General features: G+C 34.9%; 1 protein-coding gene across 5 annotated transcripts in view; it reads left to right on the plus strand.

Annotated features, from left to right (window-relative positions):
• The window catches only part of JMJD1C (jumonji domain containing 1C), a 307273-nt gene that overhangs the window by 129086 nt on the left and 160320 nt on the right, over positions 1–17867 (plus strand). For all 5 annotated transcript variants that reach the window (XM_030848211.2, XM_030848207.2, XM_060286515.1 and 2 more), the window contains exon 2: positions 1263–1427. Coding sequence is in view for 4 of the 5 variants with exons in the window: in XM_030848207.2 (XP_030704067.1) it covers positions 1263–1427 (165 nt within the window). In the remaining variant the exon portion in view is untranslated. The remainder of the gene's footprint in view (positions 1–1262; positions 1428–17867) is intronic.

The following is a 17867-nucleotide window of genomic DNA, read 5'->3' on the forward strand; positions in this document are numbered from 1 at the left end:
ATCTAACTAGCTTCCTAATGGGCAGTAGCTCAGATATCTCAAAATCAAACATATGTTTTAGCAGTTTGCCTCCATGTTTAAAAGTCGATGACTGCAAGAGGCAGGAGATACGTAATATTTGTTAAGCACTTTGTATGTATGCAGCACTGCAGTGAACACTAAAACAGTTCTGCCCTCAGCGAGCTTGTACTTATATACTAATATAAACTGGGGAAAAAAACTGCTTGTAAATGTTCAAATGTTTGAATCGAAGTGGGGGTTATAAACATCCTCTAAGAACTTGAACAAGGCCAGAAGAACAAACAGAATTTAAATAAGTGGAAACTGAAACACTTCAGGTGTAAGGGAGCAAAAGATGGGTGGTAAAAAAAAAAGAACAAGACGGCCTCCAGCATAACTCATAATGTAATAGGGAGCACAGCTCTATGAATGAAAAGGATGACAGTGGGGAAAGAAGAGTTGAATGATTGAATGACTTAGCATAGAAGCGTCAGCTTCAGTTTTCCAAATACAACACGCGTGTCTTGTTCCTGTTTTGGTGGAAAAGCTTTTGGTCTTTCATCATTGAGTATGATTCAGCTGTGAGTTTTCCATTATTATCTTCATTAAGTTAAGGTAGTTTCCTTCTATTCCTAGTTTGACTATTTTTATAATGATAGGGTGTTGAGTTTGTCAAATGGTTTTTCTTTGTCAGTTAAGATGATCATATAGTTTTCTTCATTCTGTTAATGAGGTATATAACATTGATTGATTTTTCATATGTTGAACCATCCTTGCACTGCCTCCTGTCTTTGTAATTAAAGTTTTATTGGAGCAAAGCCAAACTCATTTGTTTACATATTGTCTGTGGCTACTTCGATACTACAAAGTCAGAAATTAGTAGTTATGACAGAGGCCATATGATTTGCAAAGCGTAAAATATTTACTATTTGGTCCTCAGAAAACATTTCCTGACTTCTGCTTCTAGAATCATCAGTATCAACATAGTTCTTTAGTATTTTTTTAGTAGATATTCCCTGGTCTGTACTGACCAATATTGTGTAAATTGCTTTTCTTAATAAACTTACAGTTTATCTTCCTGCCATACAATAGGTAAGGGTTATAATTTGGTTAAGGAAATGTTAGATAAATAATGATTTTTAAGAGAAATATTAATTCAAATAATGAATTTGTTAATGGCTTTTCTAATTTAACTTCATGGCTTATATTTTAAAATATCACATTCTGTGTTGTTTATGGAGTTTATGTTTTCTTTTCCATAGGTGTATGTGGAATTTGATCATCTTGAGTGGGATAAACGAGAGTGGGTTAAAGTTTATGAAGATTTTTCAACCTTCTTGGTGGAATACCACTTAATCTGGGCCAGAAGGAACAACCCTAGCCAGACTCAGGGATCAAAGAGCAAACAGATTCAGTGGCCTGCATTGGTAAGATCTATATTCCTATTTCATTAAGCATTTTCAGTTGTTTGTTTTAAAAGAATAAGAGCTAAATATAAGTTTAGATTTATCTTAGTGATTATAGGTTAATATTCCTGAGGAGGCTCGGAAGTATCTGGCAGATATTTCAAAATATTGCTTTCATTTTGTTAAAGAATTCTGTGTGTCTTTTTGTTAGTACTCTTTCAGCATATTTAGTCCATAAATAGTTTATTCTGTTCAACTAGGGGAAACATGAATTGACAACTGCTGAGAGATACTTGATTGATTTGTATGCAGTGTGAAAGAACTGTGTTGAATGAGACTTTGTAGGTGAACGATAAGAGGGTACTTTTTATAAATCATTCAGTAGCATATAATTTTCCTTAGTTCGTTAAATTTTGTCAAAATTGAGTGAGTCATTGTGGATAATAGCAGATATTTAATGTGAAATTCCGGTTGACCCTTGAACAACATGGACTTGAACTGTGGGGTCCACTTATACATGGATTTTTTTCAATAAATATATACCCCTGTACTGTACTATTTACAGCTGGTTGAATCTGCAGATGGGGGACTGCAGATATGGAGGGCCAACTATAAAATTATATACACGTATTTTCAACTGCACGGAGGGTCAGGTCATAACCCCCATGTTGTTTAAGGGTCAACTGTGGATGTTAAGGTAATAAGTAAAATTATTTCATATCAGGAGGTATTCCATTTAAGAAAATAGTAGATTTCAATAAATTCTCAATTAGTTTGCAGAGTTTTATAAAAGAAACATACTAACAACAATATCATTAATTCTGTGGGAAAAAAGCCACATCTCTTTAACCATTGTTATCCCTGTTTTCTGGCAGGGTGTTCGGCATTTAATATTTATTCAGTTTGTTTGAATGAAATAATTTTCTTACATTAATATCAAAGAAATATGTTAAAGCCATTGAAACGTTATTTCATGTATTTGGTATATATATTATCAGGGTAGGTACTTCAGATTTTTTCAACATAAATTAACTACTTACAAGGATAGTTTTACTTGCTGAGAATTGTAGTGCTTAAAAATTTTCTGTTTTAGTTAGTTAACCCTTTAAAAGTCTGAGGAGTTAAGTGGTTAAAAAGCAAAGACAGAGAGGGAAGGAGAGAGATGATGAAATGAATTAATGGCATTTTAAAAAGAAAATATAATATGGAAAGATGAAAGGTGATACTTATGAGTTATAGTTTTGATAGGATAGTTTGAATACTCTAGGAAAATAAAGAAGATAATTTTATCCATAATAGATTTTAAAAAAATATTTGTTGAATGAATATGTTGGATTGTTAATATGAAGTTTTTTAAAATCGTGACTAGCATGCTTTTTCATTCTCTAAACCTTAACTCAAAAATTGGAAAAAATCTGTAATTATCACATATACGTGAATTTTGTATGAAAAGTCTCAAAAGCAGGAAGCAGTGATATCAGTAATACCAAAAAATATGCCTTAGTGTCATAGTTAAAGAATAAACAGAACTTTAGAAAAATCTTTGCCCTTTATGAGAGAGAGTTAAAATTAAGGTGAATTCCTAATGTATATTTGTAAATTACTGATTTGGGAGAAAATTTCTATTAGGAAATACTGTTTAATAATTTTTATCATAATTTTAGAAATTTGTTTCTGTTGAAAATCTTTTAACCTCACAGAACTACTTGAATAAGAACCAAACTTCTTTTTAAAATTCAACTTTTTTTTTAATATAAAAACAAGTACATATTATTAAAAACTTGGAAAGTGCTAAATGGTATAAACTAGAAAATCATAATCATTCTATTTTGGCTTCCAAGGAATATCTAACTTAATTCTTTGACATATTTTCTTATAAATTATATTTCTCTGCCTTTTTTTTTCAAGCACAGAATTAAATAATTTTTTTGAATTGTGGTGCAATGTGCTTAACATAGAATTTTCCATTTTACTTACGTTTAAGTGTGAAGTTCAGTGGCGTTAAGTACATTCACATTGTTGTACAATCTACAGAAATTATTCCATCTTACAAAACTGAAACTCTGTACCATTTAAACATCAAGTCCCCATTCCCCCCTTTTCCCAGCCCCTAGCAGCCACCATTTTACTTTCTGTCTCCATGATTTTGACTACTCTGTACCTATATAAGTGGAATCATACAGTATTGTTCTTTTGTGACTGGCTTATTTCACTTAGCACAGTGTCTGCAGTGTTCATCCATGTTGTAGCCTGTGTTAGAATTTCCTTCCTTTATATTATAAGGCTGAATGATATTTCATTGTATGTATGTACCACATCATATTCAGTCGTTTGTCTGTTGGTGTACACTTGTGTTGCTTCCACCTCTTGGCTATTGTGAGGAATACTGCTGTGCTCTTGGGGGTACATATATCTCTTTGAGACCATGCTTTCACTTCTTTGGAGTAAATATTCAGAAGTGTAATTGCTGGATTATATGATACTTCTATCTCTTAATTTTTTTGTGGATACTGTCAGAGCAGCCATACTATTTTACATTCTAGCCAACACTTGCTTTTTTTTTCAGTTTTTTGATAATAGTCATCCTAATGGATATGAGGTGCTATCTCCTTGTTGTTGTGCTTTGCATTTCCCTAATGATTAGTGATGTTGAACATCTTTTCATGTGCTTATTGGCCATTTGTATATCTTTTCTGGAAAAATGATTCTTCAAATTCTTTGACCATTTTTTTTTTTTTTTTTTTTTTTTTTTGCGGTACGCGGGCCTCTCACTGCTGTGGCCTCTCCCGTTGCGGAGCACAGGCTCCGGACGCGCAGGCCCAGCGGCCATGGCTCACGGGCCCAGCCGCTCCGCGGCATGTGGGATCCTCCCAGACCAGGGCACGAACCCGTGTCCCCTGCATCGGCAGGCAGACTCTCAACCACTGCGCCACCAGGGAAGCCCTCTTTGACCATTTTTGAATTGGGTTGTTTGTTTTTATGTTGCGTTTTAGGAGTTCTCTGTAGTATTCTGGATATTAATCCCTTATCAGATTTGATCTGCAAAACATTTTCTGTCATTCTGTGGGTTGTCTTTTTACTTTGGTGATAATGTCTTTCCATGCACAAAATTTTAAATTTTTCAGTAAGTTAAATTTGTCTATTTTTTTCTTTTATTATCTTTGCCTTTGGTGTCATATCCAAGAAATCACTGCCAAATCCAGAGTCATGAAGTTTTTGTCATATGTTTTCTTCTGAGAGTTTGATTGTTTTAGGTCTTACATGTATGCTGTTGATCCATCTTGAGTTAATTTTTGTATAGGGCATTATATAATATAATATCAACTCCATTCCTCTGTATGTGAATATCCAGTTTCCCAGCACCATTTGTTAAAAAGACTGTCCTTTCTCCAGTGAATGTTCTTGACACTATTGTCATAACTTCTTTTGCTGTATATGTAAGATTTTATTTCTGGGCTCTTTATTCTGTTCTGTTGGTCTCTATGTCTCTCTGTATGCCAGTACCACACTGTTTTGATTTCTGAAGCTTTGTAGGAAGTTTTGAAATCACGAAGTATAAGTTCCTCAACTTTTTTTATTTTCAAGATCGTTTTGGCTGTTTGGTGTCCCTTGAGAATTCCATATGAGTTTCAGGATGGATCTTTCTATATCTGCAAGAAACATGGGGATTTTTATAGGAATTGCATTGAATGTATAGATCGCTTTGGATAGTATTGATCTCTTAACAATAGTAAGCCTTCCAGTCCATGAACACATATCTTTCCATTTATTTATGTCTCTTTTAAATTTTGTTAGCAGTGTTTTATAGTTTCCAGTGTACCAGTGTTTCACTTCTGTGGTTAATTCCTAGGTAATTAATTCTTTTCTATGCTGTTGTATATGGAATTGTTTTGTTAATTTTATTTTCAGATTGTTCATTATTATAGTATAGAAATGCAGTTGACTTCCATGTGCTGATTTTATATCCTTCTGCTTAGCTAACATCCCACTCAATTGTGAAAAAACTGGAAGCTTTTCCGGAAGAGAAGGATGACACTTAGACAAGGGGGAAAAAAAGCATCTAAATTGAAAAAGAAGTAGTAAAATTATTTGTTTGCAGATGGTATGACCTTGTGTGGTCACACACACACATACACACACGCATATACACACATTAAAGCTAATAAGGCAATTCAGAAAAGCAGCAGGATACAAAATCTGTGCTTCTTTTAATCATAGTTTTAGCTGAAGCTGCATTAAAATTGTAGATCCTGGGTTTTTTTTACTTAATGTTTTATCCTATACATTTGTCCTCAATTTTTAAAGGCTGCATAATATTTGATCCTATAATGATCCATTTCCCTAAGGTTTGGTATTGTAGTTGTTTCTAATTTTTTGTGATTATAAATATCATTATAAATATGTAAATCTTTGTCTGAATCTGATTATTTTTAAAATTTAGATTCACGGTCGTAGAGTCACAAGGGTATGAACTTGAAAACAAGAAAAATCTAAAAATATGCTAATACTCTCCACAAATTATTTGAAAGTTGTGCTTACTACTATTGTCCCCAGTGTATGAGTGTTTTCATCTCACCCTGACCTTAACCCCCCAACTCCCCCCAACCCTGCCTGTAAGCATTGATTACTTATTTTCAGAACATCTTGTAAAACCCAAACAAACATTGGAAAAGGAGGATTTTTACAGTTTAAGAAGTGCAGAATTGAATGTTATTGTTTTTATATCTGCTAATTTGATATTTTAAAATACTATTTTATTGTTTTAATTTGCATTTCTTTAATGGGATGAGTACTTTCTCATATTTATTAGGAACTTGTATTTTTGTGAACTTTTTTTCAGTTACTTATTAGGGTTTTGTGTTTTTCTAATATTATGAACTTTTAAAATATTATTACAGATACTGTAACTCTTTGTCGTATTTGTTTCGTGGTTTGCTCAGCTAGTTTTATGAGAGAAAGTCTTTTTGAATTGTATGTTTGTATTTAAAGAAAGTCTGTCTTATGTGATATCTTCCTTAATTCAGATAGTCAGGAAGTGTCTTCCTTTCTTCCTATTTCTTTTGTTTGTTTCAGGGGGGTGTAAAAATTAATAGAACAAACAATTAAAATCAGAATGCATGGTATACTCTAGAAAATAATCATTTTAACTTTCATAAGACTTTGCAAATATTCATTTATTATAATACATGTGACTAAGAGTCTTGTTTATCTGTTCAGTAAAATGAGGCTTATTTAAGGAAATCTACAAGCAGCAGTTATGAAACTGAGAATTTTTAAATTCATATAGCATAATGAAATACTATACATACAAATTTGAGTTATTTTAGGGATACATATGAGGTAGTAATAGGCTGAAACACAGTAGAAAGTTAGTCTTGTTTTTAATTCTCTACAGATTTTTGTAGAGAATTAAATGTTTGTAATTCTGTGCACCTGATAGTTGCTTTCCTGTTCCTTTGTACTTAAACATATGTTTGTATTATCTTCCTTCCAGTTGTTTCACACCTTGTATGGTATCTGTTAAATATTACATGTTGGTTATATTATCTACTCTCCCTCTTATTCTAAGAAATCAGTGGAAACCAGCAATATACCTGCTGGTTTTTGGAATCATGACAGGACAAAAAAACCCCTTTTATCTCATTAACCTATTCTAAAGTTTACTTTAAAAGTTTAAAGATAAATAAAACTGCAATAAAATGTGGGATAGTATAATACCCAGGTTACTTCTCTGGAATTATCTCCTCATCTTTCTTCCCAGGATATCAATAGCAGAACATGTATTGGAGCACCACATATGTAAAATGCTGAAGTGGTGTCTTTTTTTTTTTTGGCTTGGTCCTGTAAGATCATGGTACCACCTGAGGCCATTTTGATGATGGAGGCCAAGGTAACTTACATTTTTATGTAAGTTACTTAATATGTTGTAAAATTTTATTTTTTAATGAAGCAAAATACTCATGAAATCACATTTATCTGCACCAGGGAAAGAAAGTGTTGCATTCATAATTGAAATCAACGAATCGCCTACCTAACTGGGTTAGGGCCCTGGCTCCATCTCCTTTAGGAAAACTTTCTGTGGGGAGTGGGGCTTCGACCCTAACCCAGCTGGGCTGTAACACTGCTGCATTTTCTAAGGGGCTGAGTTTTCTACTCCTTTTCTGCTGACCCAGCCTTCCAGATCACCCCATCCAGAATTAATTTTACCATCTTTTGCTCCTGTAGAACATTGTTTTTGTATCTTTATTTTAACAACTAGTACATTCTGCTTTGTATTATACCTATTTGTTTACATGTCTGTCTTTCTCTACTAGATTGTAAGTTCTTTGAGGACAGGATCACGTCTTAGTCATCTCTATCACCCTAGGACTCTAGCACAGTGCCTTACCCATCTTAGACAGTGAGGAAATGCTTATTTTAAAGTGATAGATTTACTCTATCCCAGCTAGTGAAAAAGAACCCCACTGGGAGTTATAGCAAGTTTCCAGGCTATTACTTTATTATGCTAAGATCAAAGGACAAGAGAGCATCATCAGCCAGTTGTGGTAAAAATGTGTTTGTTAAGTTATCAGTTTTACATGACAAGTAGTCAAAAACAAACAATAAAAATGTTTATAATAGATGCCCTCTTTCTAATCAAATACAAATGTGATTCCTTAAGTTGTCATGGGGGGAAATGAACTTATATTTTCATTTTCAACTAAATATGCCAATCTACAGTAATTTATCTGAATTTCTGGAATGACTTTTAGGAAGCTCTGACTTCTTCTTCCCAATGCAACTTTTCCTTCGCTAGATAAGTTATTCTGGTTTGACCAGGAATTGCGATCAGATCAAAAGCATGTGAACTGGGCTTCCCTGGTGGCGCAGTGGCTGGGAGTCTGCCTGCCGATGCAGGAGACACGGGTTCATGCCCCGGTCCAGGAAGATCCCACGTGCCGCGAAGCGGCTGGGCCCGTGAGCCATGGCCGCTGAGCCTGCGCATCCGGAGCCTGTGGTCCGCAACGGGAGAGGCCACAACAGTGAGAGGCCCGCGTACCGCAAAAAAAAAAAAAAAAAAAACATGTGAACCTTCATCAATATATTTCCTTTAGGCTTTTTGCCTAGTGAAAATACTTTTTAGTTGCTCTCTGTTCTGAAAGAAACCCTCTCAAAGTAGAACAGAATTCGCCTCTCTTTGGGACAAACTTACATTTATGTCTCTTACATTGCCAAACTTGGTTAGATTATGACTTCAGCCAAATTTTACTGAAATGTGAAGATATGCCACATTCCAGATATGAAATGAGCTTTCACATAAATTCATTTACAGAGTTTTTACATATCGACAATTGAGTTTTCAGAATTAGAATTTAAGTTTTACAGTTCTTTGTACTTCAGTAAATAATGAAATGGTAGTAAAGATAATAAACCTTCAGGATTATTATTTCTCAGGAAGGTGAAGCACTTTAAGAGATCAAATTATACATCGTAAAGTATTAAATTTTTTAAATGACAAAGTCTAATACTGGAAAGGATTCCAGTGAATGAGCATGTCTTTCATTTCTTGTGGGTCATAAAATGACATTATTTGGGGAAAAGTATTATTTTGTAAGGACCATAAAGAAGTTTCTACTCTGTGATTCATTAATTCTACTCTTAGGAAATTATCCTTATAAAATAACTCTTAAGAAAGTAAAAATTATAGTCAGTTCACCCAGTGTTTATCAGATACTTAATATGAGCCAGATAGTCCTGCAGATAGAAAAATTAAAGGTATAATGTTACATGCAGGAAGTTGTTCATTAAGTCCTACTAAGGAAGAAGAAAAGAAACAACTTTGATGTCTGAAAATTTGTGAATGGTGTTGAATTAATTTTCTGAGAGGTTATGCAGCTTTAAAAATTATAATTATGAATACTTTAGAGAAACATGGACAAATTAAATTTAAGTAAAACACAAATCTTGATTACAGTGGTGTTAAAATTATGTACTTAGGAAGTATTATAAAGTAATTAAAATTATTACTTTAGAATGGAAGGCATATGCTTGATTATAATGTCGTTTCAATTAAAAACAACTAGGGCTTCCCTGGTGGCGCAGTGGTTGAGAGTCCGCCTGCTGATGCAGGGGACACGGGTTCGTGCCCCGGTCCAGGAGGATCCCACATGCCGCGGAGCGGCTGGGCCCGTGAGCCATGGCCACTGAGCCTGCGCGTCCGGAGCCTGTGCTCCGCGACAGGCGAGGCCACAGCGGTGAGAGGCCCGCGTACAGCAAAAAAATAAAAATTAAAAAAAAAAGAAAACAACTGTTATTTCCCAAGATATTGGAAATTCTGATGTAATTAGTTTGTCCTGCAGTTTTTACTTTGGAAATAGTTTTCTTCAAATGAATTAGTTTAGTGGTTTGTTTTAGGCTACTGTTGATATACTTTGACATATGCTTTTTATGTTAATACAGCATTTTTTTTTTCATTTTAACATCTTTATTGGAGTATAATTGCTTTACAATGGTATGTTAGTTTCAGCTTCACAACAAAATGAATTAGTTATATATATACATATGTTCCCATATCTCTTCCCGCTTGCGTCTCCCTCCCTCCCACCCTCCCTATCCCACCCCTCCAGGCGGTCACAAAGCACCGAGCTGATCTCCCTGTGCTATGCGGCTGCTTCCCACTAGCTATCTACCTTACGTTTGGTAGTGTATATATGTCCATGCCTCTCTCTTGCTTTGTCACTGTTTACCCTTCCCCCTCCCCATAGCCTCAAGTCCATTCTCTAGTAGTAAGTCTGTGTCTTTATTCCTGTTTCACCCCTAGGTTTTTCATGACATTTTTTTTTCTTAAATTCCATATATATGTGTTAGCATACGGTATTTGTCTCTCTCTTTCTGACTTACTTCACTCTGTATGACAGACTCTAGGTCTATCCACCACATTACAAATAGCTCAATTTCGTTTCTTTTTATGGCTGAGTAATATTCCATTGTATATATGTGCCACATCTTCTTTATCCATTCATCCGATGATGGACACTTAGGTTGTTTCCATCTCTGGGCTATTGTAAATAGAGCTGCAGTGAACATTTTGGTACATGACTCTTTTTGAATTATGGTTTTCTCAGGGTATATGCCCAGTAGTGGGATTGCTGGGTCATATGGTAGTTCTATTTGTAGTTTTTTAAGGAACCTCCATACTGTTCTCCACAGTGACTGTATCAATTTACATTCCCACCAACAGTGTAAGAGGGTTCCCTTTTCTCCACACCCTCTCCAGCATTTATTGTTTCTAGATTTTTTGATGATGGCCATTCTGACTGGTGTGAGATGATATCTCATTGTAGTTTTGATTTGCATTTCTTTAATGATTAGTGATGTTGAGCATTCTTTCATGTGTTTGTTGGCACTCTGTATATCTTCTTTGGAGAAATGTCTATTTAGGTCTTCTGCCCATTTTTGGAATAGGTTGTTTGTTTTTTTGTTATTAAGCTGCATGAGCTGCTTATAAATTTTGGAGATTAATCCTTTGTCAGTTGCTTCATTTGCAAATATTTTCTCCCATTCTGAGGGTTGTCTTTTGGTCTTCTTTATGGTTTCCTTTGCTGCACAAAAGCTTTTAAGTTTCATTAGGTCCCATTTGTTTACTTTTGTTTTTATTTCCATTTCTCTTGGAGGTGGGTCAAAAAGGACCTTGCTTAATACAGCATTTTTAGTATCTATTCTTAATAGTACAAAGAATTAAGAGTTTCTAATAAAAATGACAGTTGAAACAATGACCAAGTAAAATATAATAAAGATTATTTAAGATTTGTTTTTAATTCAGTCTGAATTACTGTTTACTCATAGATGTACATGGCATGATATGACCTTAGAGATCTTCTAGTCACAGATTCAGAGAATGTAATTGCTGAAAAAGACAACAGAAGCCTAGCAGTCATCTAGGAAGGCAATGTAATATATTAAGAACATAAGCCTTGATGTTGGATTTCCTGGTTCAGGTCTCTACTCTGCCCTTTACTCTTAATATCTGGAAGAAATTAAATCATTTATTCTCCCTGTGTCTCACTGTCTTCATAATAGTAGTGCCTACCATGTAGAGTTGTAAAGGTTAAGCAGCAAAATATATAAATAAAAACCTCAGAACAGCAAGGTCCTACTGTATAACAGGGAACTATATTCAATATCCTGTGGAATAATGGAAAAGAATATTAAAAAGAAAAAAGAATGTCTATATGTATATAACTGAGTCAGTTTGCTGCACAGCAGAGATTGGCACAACACTGTAAATCAACTCTACTTCAATTAAAAATTAAATAAAAAAAAAACTTTTGTATAGCACAGCAATGAGTTTAACCAAACTGTACAGTTTTTAGGTGTAATCCCCACAAGACTGCCTCTCTTATAAGTTTGAGGGTTTCCCAGACCTATTCTTCAGTTTGATAATTCACTACAAGGACTCATAAAGCTCACTGAAAACTGGGATACTTGTGCCTGTGATTTATTGCAGAGCCAGGATGCAAATTAAAATCAACAAGGGAAGAGATGCCTAGGGCACAAAGTACAGGAGGGTCTGTCTACACATGGACCATGATATTCATAGATAGCATTATCTCCTTCTGGCCACAAAGTGTGATAATTGCAGAGTATTGCCAACCAGAGCCTTTGCTGGCCATAGTTTTCATTGGAGCTCAAGCACATACTGTCTGCATATCTGAGCTTTAGTCTCTGTTTCTTTCTGGAGATCAGACTAGTACCTTTAGTTATCACTTACTCTGGAAGTTGAAACTGATATTGAAATATCCAAAGTCCCCATCATAAATTAATTGTTGGACAGTCCAGTGGCCAAAGTCCTGAAGCAAACAAAGACACTTATCACAGGGGTCTAAAGATCACCTCCCAGTAGCTGAAATCCAGGCCAGACCTCTCTTTGGGTAGGTAGGGTTGCTGCTTCACTAGACAGGCCACTCCCATAGCCTTTAGCCTATGCTGTCTTACGGCAATACAGTCATATTTGTCTAGACATCTGCATTTAGTATAGCATTTATATGATAGTCACAGTAATAATAATAGTATGAACATACCCTACATTTGGAAGTGCCAGTGTGGAGTAGGGATAGATTTAAAGAAGCTGCTAATCTGATTTATAAAGCCATTACATACATTTTCATATTCTTGTAGTAATTTATTATTTATTTCCCCTCATGATCTACCACTATTTGTACCTTATGATAAACTTGTACAGAACTATTTAGTATAGAAATTAGCTGATGGTTAGCTAAATCTTGTTATTTCCCAGACCATTCTTTTTCTATCAGTATTACATTCTGAGAAAGCTCAATTTTCTGATACATTTAATTATCAGTATTATTATAAGACTTACATAAGGTAATTGAATCTTACAGTGACAGTGTTATGTCATATCGTAGTATGGTCATGAGATAGTTCAGTTTCACTAAAGAACAATGTCAGTATTGCAGAGGAAGTTGCTATGCTCCTAACAATTGAATCTTGCCCATATATCAGATATTATTATGGACAGGCTTAGTTAACAATTGGCCCTTACTCATTTTTTTCTGGATTCTAAGTCAGTTTAGAACAAAGTCAATCACCCTGTCTTAGTTCACAAGCTTGTACTAAGACTGTTTTCCATTGTGTGGTGTTAAGAAGTAAGGCCCACTTCTCTACTACAGGCAGTACACAAGGAGTATTGAGAATTATATTAATTATATTAATATTATAACGGTAATACAGGATATGTCTTATTTTGATCAGTCATAGGGGGAAGGGCAGTCATAGTGCATTGGTATAAATTACAGGTGCCCCAGAAGAACTTCCATAGGTTTAGAGGTATGTAGGAATCCCATGGGTGTGCTATGTGAGCCTTAGCAGCTAAGATGGAGGGCCATTTTCCCAAGGCTATTTTGACCTCAACCTGTCAAAAGGACCTTTTGGGTCAGGGTACAAGTCCTTTCCCAGTGCTGGTGCCTAGCATTATTTGTTGAGTCTGCCTGACCCATTTCACTAAAACCTCATTATTTTCATAGGCTGATTGCCATCCCTTGCCTTCCTCCTGGAAGAGACATCCCTCTAATCTCCTTATTCTAGTTAGTAAATCTTTTTCTTCCTAAGCTTGGCCAGGTGTCAGGATCTGCCTCAGTATCTCCCTGACTTTCTTTTTAACTGTTACAGATGACAAGAATCAAGAGATTATATAGTTAGCTCATTTAAAAAATTTTACATTTCTTTATCCAGTGAGCCAGATCTCTACAAGTTGGATCCATCATTTCTAAATTTCACTGGTAACTTTCACCTCTCCTAACTGATCATTGTACAGCTACAGTTCCATACCATGGGTGGCCAAAGGGCCACCTGGGAGTCAAAAGGTTTGTCCTCCACCATCCTGTCATTCTTTTCCCAAACTACATATTTGAGGTGGTTAGCATTTGTTGCATAAATCCCACTTCTGACACCAACTCACTAAGCTCAGCCAATTGTACAGTTTGAGCAAACAGTCTCCGCAAGACAGCCCTTCTGACACCATTGCAAATTCAAGGCTTTTGAAAACCACCCCCAGGTTCAATTAATTAGCTGGAGGAACTCACAGAACTCACTGAAAACTGTTACGCTCAAGCCCATAGTTTGGTACAGAGAAAAGATACAAATTGAAATCAGTCAAAGGTACAGACTCCCATAGGAGTCTAGACGTGGAGCTCCTGATCATCTTCTTTTTGTGGAGTCGTGGACAGTGTTATCTCTTCCTGGCCACAGTGTATGACAGTATGCATAGGTTATTGTCAAACAGGAAAAGCTAAGTCAAACCTTTGGTTTTGATTGTTTTTACTGGGGCTTGATCACAAACTGTTCACATGGCTGACTTTTAGTCTCTAGCCCCTCCCAGACTGTCAGACTAATATCTTTAGTTATCACTTCCTTTGGAGGTCACAGGTGATAATGTATGGCTCAGAGCCCCATCATAGGTCACAGTCACTTATTCTTTGGATATAATTTATTAAAAATCTTTATATCCTAAAATTATTTTGGAATCTTTTTCTTGATTATTTGACCTTTCTATTATAAGTATTTCCCATATCTCTTTGTCTTTTTTGTTATGCTTGGAATTGCTGGGGATTTTTATTTTGTTGCTGTTATAATTCATAGCAGCCAAAAGCAGCTAGCCATATAAAATAAAGGTAGAGATTGTTGGTTGCGTTTTCTTCTTGTCCAGAAATATGGTTGCCTGTCTACCATGTGTTCTCATTTGAGAAATTATTTTCAGTTCTTGTGGGGAAAAACTCTGCTTTGGTGTTGAGTTTTAAATGCTTGCCTCTTTACAAAAGTAGCTTCTCTTTCACTGTATAAATACTTCTTTGTTTTAATTTATAAATGGTTACAAGTAACTTAAAATGAAGCAGCATTATATATATGTCACATGATAATTTCATTCAGTAAATATTTTTTAACATTTACTGTGTGCTAAGCATTATGTAAGTACTGTAAATCCAACAAGTATGGTCCTTGCTGTCTGACACAATTATTTAAATGCAACTGTGAAGAGTTCTATGAAAAATACAGATCTCCCTTGATACTGTTGTAAAGTATATTTATACTTCCATTTGAAAAAATATGATGTAAGTTTTCTTACATGTAATAATATAAGTAATATAACATCGTTAGGTTTTTGAGGGCTTACCAAGTTCCAGGAATTTTTCCCAGTGTTTTTGTATCATCCCTTTGAGACTGATATTTTTATTATCCCTGTTTTACAGATACGCAAACTTGAGACATGGTATAGTTAAGTAAGTTACTGAGGAAAGAAGTAACTGTATTGAAAAGTTTAAATAATTATGTAAGATTAAAAGTGATAATCTTTTCTCATTCTCTTTCATGTATTTCCCATAGGTATCCCTAGTTAACAGATCGTTATATGTCCTTTTAGAATTCCCCACTTTTCCTCCCTTCTCAGTAAATATGCAAATATTCCCCAAAAGTCTTGTTTTAAAACTAAATAGATATGGGCTTCCCTGGTGGCGCAGTGGTTGGGAGTCCGCCTGCCGATGCGGGAGATGCGGGTTCGTGCCCCGGTCTGGGGGATCCCGCGTGCCGCGGAGTGGCTGGGCCCGTGGGCCATGGCCGCTGGGCCTGCGCGTCCGAAGCCTGTGCTCCGCAGCGGGAGGGGCCGCAGCGGTGAGAGGCCCGCGTACCGCAAAAAGAAAAAAAAAAAAAAAAAACTAAATAGATAACTTACTATGCATGTACTGCTTTATGAATTAAACGTGATTTTGATATCTTAAGGTTGTAAAGTTGAAATGGATATGTGAACCATGAAAGATGGGCAAACCATTGTAGCATCTTGTAAACTGGGTAAACCCAAAGATAATTGTGCTAATCTTGGGGCTCCCCTAGGGATTTCAAAGAATATAAGAATGATTTCCAAGGTCTTTTCTATTCTTCAGGAGGATTTGAAGGTAAGGTGTATCAAAGTAATCCACTTTCACAGTGGAGAAAAGCAGGGCTAACCTTTTTGGGTGAAAAAATAATTACAGATTAAGAAATGTTTTTATCATTTTGAATGTCTGTCTCCTACTTTTAATTGAGTAATGCCAGGAAATCTCTGGTATTCTGTCCCCACCCCACCCAGTATTCCGACATATAGTGTGTTTGTGGACAAAGTTTATCTTTTATAATCTATGAAGTAGTGGTCGATAATATATATGTAGTGGTGGTAGATACGGGTTTGGATGAAGTCTTTTGCAGTCCTTTTCTTACTATGATGCAGCACTGCTATGTACTGATAGATAGATTGTGTAACCCTAATACTGTTATAATTTTAAATTTAAAATAAATGCTATTTAAGTTTAGTTTTTCGTCTCCTCATTGGAGTACAAGGAGTCCATTTAAATATAGCATATCTGAAGAACATTTGAGTAATTTTGGAACACCAGATGAATTTTATTTTGGAAAAACAGTGATGCATGTAGTCTGCTATTTCAGCTTAATTATGGTGTTACGGAGCTTTAAATCAGCTTGTCTTAAAACTTCATCATTGTGTACTCCAAATAAAGCTGGATCTGCTTAACTCCTGACTTGGTACCCCTCTCATCATTACATATTATCTAAAATTAATGCACGTGAGCAAACAGTGTCTTTTTTGAATAAGTACCTAGAGAAGACAACACAGAACACAGAACAAAAACTTCTACAAAGTCTTTGCGTCTTTCTCTTAAACCAAGAGCTACTCTCATACAACTGTCCCTCAAAAAATTTTTTTGCCTACTGCTCAACCTTTGACCTTTCTTTATTCATCCACAAACTGCCTGAATCTTTCTCTTTCAAGAGAAGCTTTATACCCTTTCTTATGTAAATAAATTTCTCACGTAAATAAAAAACCTCTGTTTCAGGGTTTTTATAAAGGGTATGAAGGCATTAGGGAATCCTTGTGATAATGGAACAGTTCTGTATAATGGCTAGGGTGGTGGTTACATGAATCTTGCACATAGGATAAAATTGAATAGATTGCGTGCACACACACAACTATGTAAACAACATAGTTGACAACTATGAGTGCATGTAAAACTGGTGAAATGAGATTTGTAGTTTGTACCAATATCAGTTTCCTGGTTTTGACATTATGCTATAGTTCTATAAGATGTTACTGTTAAAAGAAACTAGGTGACTTTTTTGCAACTTTTTTCCCTCCTTTCCTGTGAAGGTGTAATTATTGCAAAAGAAAAAAACAGTAGGTCATAACACATGTAAGAGAAATTTGAGAAACACTTGCTTTTTACTTTTTTTTTTAAACAAAGTCTCCATTCTCCTCAACAAAGTGCTGTTAGGCATTTATTTTTTAATTAAAGTAGATTAAATTTTTAAAAAGTAATATAAAGGTTATTGATTAACACAAATAGCCAAAAGATTAGGAAATGATAAAAGTTGTAGAATAAACTAAAGAAATGGAAAATTCAAATATAAAATACTCTGAACAATAAAGGTAAAAGAAAGTAAATGTAAAAGTTAACTAAAATAGTAAACTTATTTTCAGAAATAGAAGAAAGTGAAAGTATATACAAGTTCATATAAAAGTCCCTGTTTAGCATGTTCATCTCAATTGTAATAAAAACATAACATCATTAATTTCAGAGATCTAAAAAGTGATATAAAAATGAAAAAATGGTTAAAAGAAATGGTTAATATAAGGAGGATCCAGCTAGTTGGACACAGTAAATAATATAATACAATTAGAAATTTAAAAATTAGAGAAAAGATGTCAAAACAATGAAAAAACATGAACAATTTGAGGTCAAGGAAATTAAACATGTAAAATTTCATTGGCGTTACAGAAAAAAAGACATCCGGTGACCACCTTTCTATTATCTCTCAGTAATATGAGGGAAGTTCATTGATGGGACAGTGAATTCATAATGACCTTCTTTAAATCATTTATTGAAGTTGTGGCTAACTTGTACTTATGTTTACAGTTAAGTG

Source organism: Globicephala melas, chromosome 16, assembly GCF_963455315.2.
Source record: "Globicephala melas chromosome 16, mGloMel1.2, whole genome shotgun sequence".
Classification (NCBI taxonomy): Eukaryota; Metazoa; Chordata; class Mammalia; order Artiodactyla; family Delphinidae; genus Globicephala; species Globicephala melas.